Source organism: Chrysochloris asiatica, unplaced genomic scaffold (assembly GCF_000296735.1).
Source record: "Chrysochloris asiatica unplaced genomic scaffold, ChrAsi1.0 scaffold00047, whole genome shotgun sequence".
NCBI classification, from domain to species: Eukaryota; Metazoa; Chordata; class Mammalia; order Afrosoricida; family Chrysochloridae; genus Chrysochloris; species Chrysochloris asiatica.
Window position 1 is genome coordinate 14,577,746 of NW_006408565.1, and position 8,159 is coordinate 14,585,904.

Below are 8,159 nucleotides of genomic sequence, written 5' to 3' on the forward strand. Positions count from 1 at the left end.
GATGAATGGAAAAAAGGAACCAATAGTGCTGGTCCATTAAGAGGACTACAACCAGTGCCATGAAACAAAATGTGTATACATTATAATATTGTTGAAAGGAAAATCAATGTGTTCTATAACCTTTCACCTAAACCATAATAAAATCTTCTTTTTTTTTCTGAAAACCTTTAAAAAAGAGGTTACAAACATACCAAAATGTTATAATGTTTGAGGCAAAAATAGACCTTTTAAATAAAAAGGCAGGAAAGAAGAAAGAAAGAAAGGCTTTTCTGAATGCAAACACTGCCAAGTAACAGATTTAACCATGAAATTGAGCAAAGCAAAGCCGAAATGTTCTTACCGTTCCACAGGAACCAACTTCTTCCACTGGGCCACCAAATCTCTGGCAAAGCTTCCTACGTGCTCGTGTTTTCGCAAACTGTTTACTGTTTTCCCAACTCCGGTCTCCTACAAATTTGAGAAAGGAATTGTTTAAGAGGATTATAGAACTAGGCTCACGTTTTTCTAAAGAAATAATACATTAAGGACCCTTGCTTTGACAAAGTAAGAATGTTTTGCTGTGTGGCTATTGTGTAGAATTGCCCCATAGATTTCCAAAAGTGTAACCTCTGCAGAAGCAGGCTGAAACATCTTTCTCCCCTGGAGTAGCTGGTGGGCTTGAACCCAGCCGTTTTGTGGGTTAGCAATTGAGCCTGTATGGTGCTGCCAGGGCTCCTCCCACAAACAGTAGCTCCTCTTTTTTTTTTTGCAAGTCTCAGTACAAAATATTTTGTATCTTTGCTGCAGTGACACATAGTAGCAAATAGTACAGCAAAGGAGGAAAACCCATTAATACACTTCAACAATAATAAGAGAATAGCAGCTGCCAGACACTGAGCGTACCAGAGCTTTATATACAGTATCTTCTGAATCAGCTCTTGCAATAACTGAGGCAGGTATAAGATCCCCATTTCAGAGGAGGGAGAGCCTGAAGGCAGAGCTTCGATTTGAATCTAGTGTGGGCTATTGCTAGAGCTCATGATCATTTTATTTTAGATGTTTTTAAGACAAAAGTCACATATTTCCAGAGCACTCGCAATATAGTCCAAGCATCGCTACTATCTACTTCTAGAACATTTCTATCAAACCCCAAAGAAACCTTTTTCTTTCCCTCACCTTCTATCTCTTGCTACCACCAATCTACTTTCTGCCTATGGATCAGCCTATTCTGAGTATTTCACAGAAATGGAATCATACAACATGCAGCTTTTTGTGTCTGGCTTCTTTCATCTCCAAAGCCCATGTTCTTCAGCGTTATTCTACATCTATCCCAGTGGGAAGAGGACAGAAAATAGTTTTATAACATTAAAAGTTCTACTAGCTCTTACCGCAAGAATATCTACTGTAATCGGCAAAGTAGAGAGTTTCTTCAAATATTTCAATAGCTGCAAAGAGAATGCAACATTACACATTAATTTCTATAAAACTGTAGTCATTCATCGAAGCAAAGCAATTTCTTACAGTTGAGTGCTTACTCGGAGCTATGTCTTCTATACTAATAAATATCATTACTGTCCTTATTCTACAAGTGTGAAAAAGGCCTCAAAAAATTAAATTACAGACTGCAAAATGCAGATAGGTCTGTCTTTAGATCCTATACTCTCAACCACTATACTACATCAAGAGGAGGTAAGACTAAGAAGAGAACCAAAGCCTGCTAACTCTAGTAAAAGTTATCAACAACTATCACTTGGACCCAGTGTTAGGAGAGAATTTATGAGAAAGGTACCATGTCAGGAAAATTACCCATGGATCTGTAGCAGAGAAGAATAAAAAGGGAAAGAGGGCTCTCAGGAAAAGGGCATCTCGTTTCCAGGAAGATTCACAATGTTAATGAGAATTGCTTCTCCATACAAGTGGGAAGCCAAGAACATTTCAAATTGCCAGAATCAGAATTTTGCTGTTAATGATAAACAGAAAATGTCTGGTTAGATTAAAAAAGTGATCTTGGTTTGGCCACATTTCCTTTCTCTTGTCCCCAAAACTAGGTCATAATTGATAGGGCAGAGCTGTTAAGATGACATTATGGAGCCAGAGATGGGTTTCAGGCTGTAGCCTCTGGTTATCACCCCTGCAAAACAGGGACTGTTTACTAGTTGTCAGAATTCACTGAGACAACACATGGCCAGTCCCAAATAGTATGGAATGCTATAAATATTCAATGAGCATTTCATTCATCAACTGATAGTTCTTTAAATGTTCCACCCAGGATCTTCAAAGGGATACAAGGGAGCTTCAAAAAATTCATGAAAAAAAGTTTGTTCCCCCAGGAATTTTTTGAGGTCTCAGTCAATTTCTACCAGAAGTCATGACTGGTGCTGGCTCTCTCTAGGAAGTGTTTATGTATACCCACAAGAGTGCTGCAAAGTACGATGAGAGCAGACAGAACTGTGACTACCTAGATAGCAAGGTCAGCACTGGACTGCTATCCGCAAGGTCCTTGGAAACCCTATACAGGGTCACTATGAATTGGAACCAACTCGGTGGCACTTTACAAACTTCTTTTTCCGTGTATAGCTCAAGCTATAATAAGTATGTCATACTGCTATTAGTGTGATGCTATAGGATAAGTACTCTGCCATAAGATTGGTTTGAACTGCAAGGTCGGTGGTTCAAACTCACCAGCCACTCCTTGGAAACCCTATATGTACAGGGTCACTAAGAGTTGGAACCAACTTGATGGCACTAAACATTTCATGTCATCTAAGCTATGGGTATAAAATTTAATGCCAATTCCTTTTCTTAAAGAAGTATTCAGAATCCCTGAAAAGCCATTCCCAGGAAGAGGCAAATTGGAAATGTTTGTACCCATCTCTTGTGTGTCAGCTACTATGGTTAAGTGCTCACATGTCTTACTTTGCTTCGCCCTTACTACAAGCCTATGAAGTAGATATTAATCTCCCCATTTTTACAGATACTGAAACTAAGCCCAGGGAAGGTGAGGTAATTTGCCTAATAACTGAGTGAGTTAGCAAAGTGTGTCTACCATGATGTGCATGACAAAGTCCGGAGAAACATTTAACATAATAGCACTCTATCTTTAAGAACCAGGAAAAGAAAATGGCAGAGTAGCTCCTAAGTCTCTCAGCTCCTCCTCAGCATTACACTGTCAGCTAGGTTATAGTCCACAGAGTGAAGGAGGTTACTATGGAAACAGAGTCCCAGGACCTACAAAGACAAAATACAGATGAGGCCAGAAGTCACTGGCAGTGTTGTTTATCTCAAAGCCCAGCATTAACTAGGAGTGGTGCTTTTTGGTCTCACTTCAGGTTGGTGATGGGGATTTTAATGCACAAAAAACGAAAACCCTCAAGGTTGTCAAACAGAATTGGTTTGACAAAAGAGAAAACAGACTTCTAAGCACCTCCATTTTCCATGAACCTCAAGAAAGAACAGAGCAAAAGTAAAAGTATTTTGAGCAGCTCTGTATAAATTTGCTGTTTTCAAACCAATGGACCAACTGTAAAGCTTATAAAAACTAATCACAGATAGTTGAGAAATACCAAACATTGGCACAGTAGAAGCTTAGGAGTCTCCTTTGCACACTCCAACCTAAGGAGCAAGAGCTGTTCATATGTTGATCCCTAGGTCCACCTGTTACCAAATCGTGTTCTTAGTAGTTGTAGCATTCAAAATGCACAGGTAAACTTAAAAAGTACTGATTCCTTCCTACATACCTGCCTTGAAAATGCTCTCCAATTCAATAGTAAGAACAGAAACCCAGTGGCCAGCCTAAACTCAGTGGAGGCTCCATACAATAAGCACTGGACTGCAAACCACACCTTCTTCCCAAGTAAACCTAGATCATGGATGGGCTTTGTTGTGGATTGAATTGTGTCACACACACACACACACACACACACCCGCCCCCAAAAATGTCAACTTGGCTATATCCTGATTCTCCTTGTTAAATAATTATCCCTCATTTTGTGATCTGATGTAATTATCCTATGTGTTCTAAGTCATAACCTCTATGATTTTATGAGGCTGGGTTCCATGCAGTTATGTTAAGAAGGCAGGATACAATGGATAGGATAAGGTGGTATCTTGAGTCAATCGCTTGGACCTGCAGTCCCAGCTCTGAGAACCTCCTAAATTCAAGAGAAGACTGAAGCCAAGGCACATGGAGACATCCAACAACACCAGACCCACACATGTTGAAAGGACACAAGGGTCTTCCTCCAAAGCCACACAAAGAAAGCCTTCTCCTGGAGCCCAAGCTCTGAATTGGTACTTCCAGCCTAAACTCAGCGGTGGCTCCCCAGGATAAGCACTGGACTGCAAACCACATAGTCCATGATTCGAGCCCACCAGTTGTTCCACAGGAGAAAGATGAGGCTTTCTGCTCCCTCGAAGAAGATTTAAAAGCCTCAGAAACCCTATAGGGGTTGCTAAGAGTTGAACCCATTCAACTGCACTTAACAACTAACTGTGAGAGACTAAATTTCTGTTAAAGCCAATCACTTGTATCTCTGTTATAGCAGCAATGGATAGCTTAGACTTAAAATGAAAACTGAGTTACAGTTAAACAGTTACAGTGTTTCATACCAGAAAAGCCACAGAAGTAGCTGTAGAATCAATCCTTTGGCTAATAATGGGCTGGGAAAAAATTTGTTTGCAAATTCAGTACTGCCATATAATCATCCTGCAGTTTCAAGAACAACCTGCGGGAGCTTGTTGCATTAACAGAAGGTTGAGGGGAAGGCAGCCAATGTGCCAGCTTGCAATTTTCCCTCTGCAGTTAGCCCATTTTTGAATGCCGACTACTATGCCCTCTGTACAAATGATCTCCCAGTATTCTGTCATCTTCAGAATGCTCACTTCACACAGGGTGATTTTCTACCTAGGAAGAGAAACTCCCAGTGCTGACAAAAATCAGTAAGAGTTCAAGAATGAGAAACCAAATGAACCTTTTACTAATTGATATTTCCTACATACCAACTATCTAGAAAAGCTTCTTCCCAACTTACATACTAGTAGAAGTATATAGGTGCTATATGAACCTTTTTATATTTAAAAAAAAAAATCGGATGGAAATAAAGACCAAATGGGGGTTGGGTGGGGAGGAGGTTACATAATATTGCTTTGTGATTTTAAAATCAGTCATAAACCTTATAGTGCTTAAGAAAACAACAAGCAATCAGAAATAAGGACTATTTATTAGATGTCCACAAAGGGTAACTGTAAAACGAAACCTGTAAATATGCCTGACCACTAGGTACTAAAGTTACAACAGAAAATATAACACAATATAATGGAAAGCATTTAAGTTTCCAGATTTGAAACTAAAATGGCTTCCTGAAGAATTGGAAAGAGAATTAAAAAGTGATGGTGAGAAGCGGTTGGCAGCCTTTGGAAACGGAGAAAAGCTCTCCTAGGAAAGGCTAGAAAGAAGGGGCACTTCGAAGAGTGGCGATTCGTGTCCACTGAGCGCTTCCTCTGGGCCTCGCCCTGCGCAACTTCTCAGTTTAGTCCTAGGAGGCATCGTACATTAGAACCCAAACCTCCACCACCGCCTTGTCACCTGCCTCCCTCGATTACTTCCTCTTAGAACAAGCTCACTGGCTTAGAAAATCAACTCTTAGAAAATACACCCCAGCTAGAACGCTTACAAACACCCCAATAGAAAAACTAACATCCATAGACACTAACATCCATAGACACCTCCTCGGAGACCACCGAGAAGCTGGGTCACAGGAAGGAGAGAGAAACGAGTGATACGAGCTAGATGCAATGAAAACGTGTGCCCATCACTTCACCGGGGTCAGAACGAAATCGAACTACAACTTCGGACCTTTTTTGTCTCTCCTCCCAATTTCAACCAAGTTTCCACGGGAAACTTGATTCTGACTTGAAAGGACTCACAGACTGAAAAGGTCAATGCTCTAATAACATCAAGTGGGAAAGCAACGAAGCGGTCTCAAAGCGCTAGAACACGCAGACCCCGAGTGTGGGCTCGATCCCCGGAGCAGACACGAAACGACCCGGGCCCCGCAGGAGAACGGAGGGCGCAGGACCCGGGCAGCTGACGCGGCCGCACGTCCCCGACAGGACACAGCTGGCTCGGCTCCGGGGGACCCGGGCCGGTCCCAGCGCGCCCCTGGCCTTGGGCCCCGGCCCCGCCGCGTGCAGAGCGCCCCGGGGGTCGCGAACTCCCCACCCGGGCCCGCGAGCCCCCGGCCCGGCCGCGCTGGACCCGCTCTCCAGGACCCCAGCCCGGCCCATGACCGTTACGAGGCCCGCGCGGGCCAACGCCCGCCACTCACCTTCTTGGGGTCCGAGTTCACGGCGAGGCGCGCCTGCAGCTTCTCCACAACTTGGAGCGCCGACTCCGCCGCCATCGCTGTCACTGGCGCGGCCTCCTCGCCGGAACTGGGCTCGCGTCGCGTCCTCGGGCCGCGACTCCGCCCTCCGTGCATCCCCGGCGGAGACGGAAGCGCGACTGGCCCCTTCCGGGGGTCGGTGGGGGGCGGGGTGCGCGGGGTGGGGGGCTGGCCGCCGCAGGCCCCGCCCTCAGGCGCTCGGCGCGAGCCCAGAATTGGGGCTGCAGGTGCTGGGCTCTGGGTTGTGGGCTGCTGCGCTGGCCGCTGTACTCCGGTCCTGGATGTGGAGCCCGAGGCGGGAACGACCCTCTGCTGGTGCAGCCACCGAGAGACTGAGGGTCCTGGCCTTAAATCCCACCCGCCACGCCCTGATCCCCGCCTTGGTGGTCTAGTCCGCGGGAGTCAATCAGCCAAAGCCGATTGATCCCATCAGCGACCACCCCAGGTGGAGCGCTCGAAGCCAGTAGCTGGACTGTTTCAATGTCAGCCTTTACACAACCCTAGGGTGGAACCGAGTTGCATTATGCCCACCTGACGGGCGAGAAAACTGAGGATCAGAGAGAACACCTCAGCTTGCATGTGGCAATACAACGGGGAAAAATGAAAAGCAAAACATTCAATCTAAATACAGTAGTCTAGGTCCGGAGCCCAGGTGGCACAATGGGTAAGCACCTGGCTGCTAACCCAAAGGTGGGCGTTTCGGACGTTAGGAACCCACCCGTCTTTCCACTAAAGAGCGATATGGCAATCTGCTAAATTAAAGATTGTTGTTAACTATGGTTGCTTCGGTTCTGACTCTTAGTGATCCTGTATAGGGTTTCCGAGGCGGCTGGTGAGTTTGAACGTTTCAATGGAGTGCTTATCCTACAGCGCCAACCTGGAAACCTTATGAGGCACTTCTACTCCGTCCTTTAGGGTAGCTGTGAGAATCCATTACATGGCAATGGGTTTGGTTTGAGAATGGGTTGAAGACTTGAGACCCCAAGAAAAGAGTTTTATCAAAAGTTAAAACGTTCAGTTTCATAAAAATTCATGTGTCTCATTTTACTGTTAACCGTTGTTATTAAGACTGGTTGCTTCTTTTTGTATCAATTGTTGCTGTCTTTGTAGTAAAAAAAATAATCTTTTTTTAATACTACAAAAAAGCAACAAATCTTAACTTAAAATGTGGGCATTCATTACAGTGAAACCTGTGAGAGGCAGTTTTTCCAGGTCTCACAAGTTTTCAGCTTTGTGGTCCAATCCTGCATTTCCCTATCATTGGTTTCAAGGGCAAAGATGGCAGGGTCAGGTCTCAGTGAGTTAGTAGTTAAGATGCAATTATCACCTCCATGATGAGATCTAACAGAATACAATCAACCCCATGATAGGATTTCATGAGATGAGCCCTAATCCAATATAATTATCCTATGTTGTAAATCCTCACTTCTATAATGAGAATGAGGTTAGATGAGATCTACGGGATTAAGTTTGTTTTGAGTTAATCTCTGTTGAGATAGAAAAGTGAGCTGAGTAGAGGAACCTACTACCCCCTGTCAGTTTGTCATACTGTGGTGGCTTGTGAGTTGCTGTAATTCTGAAAGCTATGCCACTGGTATTTTAAATGACAGCAGGGTCACCCATGGTGGACAGGTTTCAGATGAGCTTCCAGACAAAGACAGACTAGGAAGAAGGAGTGACGAACTACTTCCAAATATTTAGTCACCAAAAACCTTAGGAATAGCAGAGTAACACTGTCAGATATAGTGCCAGAAAATGAGCCCCTCAGGTTGGAAGGCACTCAAAATACAACTGGGG

General features: G+C 44.2%; 1 protein-coding gene across 1 annotated transcript in view; it reads right to left on the reverse strand.

Annotated features, from left to right (window-relative positions):
• Nucleotides 1-6,458, reverse strand: part of TCEB3 (transcription elongation factor B (SIII), polypeptide 3 (110kDa, elongin A)) — a 16,260-nt gene extending 9,802 nt beyond the window's left edge. The window contains exons 1-3 of the mRNA XM_006862309.1: nucleotides 6,306-6,458; nucleotides 1,368-1,424; nucleotides 341-447 (exon numbers count right to left, since the gene is read on the reverse strand). Of these exons, the coding sequence (XP_006862371.1) occupies nucleotides 341-447; nucleotides 1,368-1,424; nucleotides 6,306-6,458 (317 nt within the window). The remainder of the gene's footprint in view (nucleotides 1-340; nucleotides 448-1,367; nucleotides 1,425-6,305) is intronic.
• Nucleotides 6,459-8,159: the final 1,701 nt, after the last annotated feature.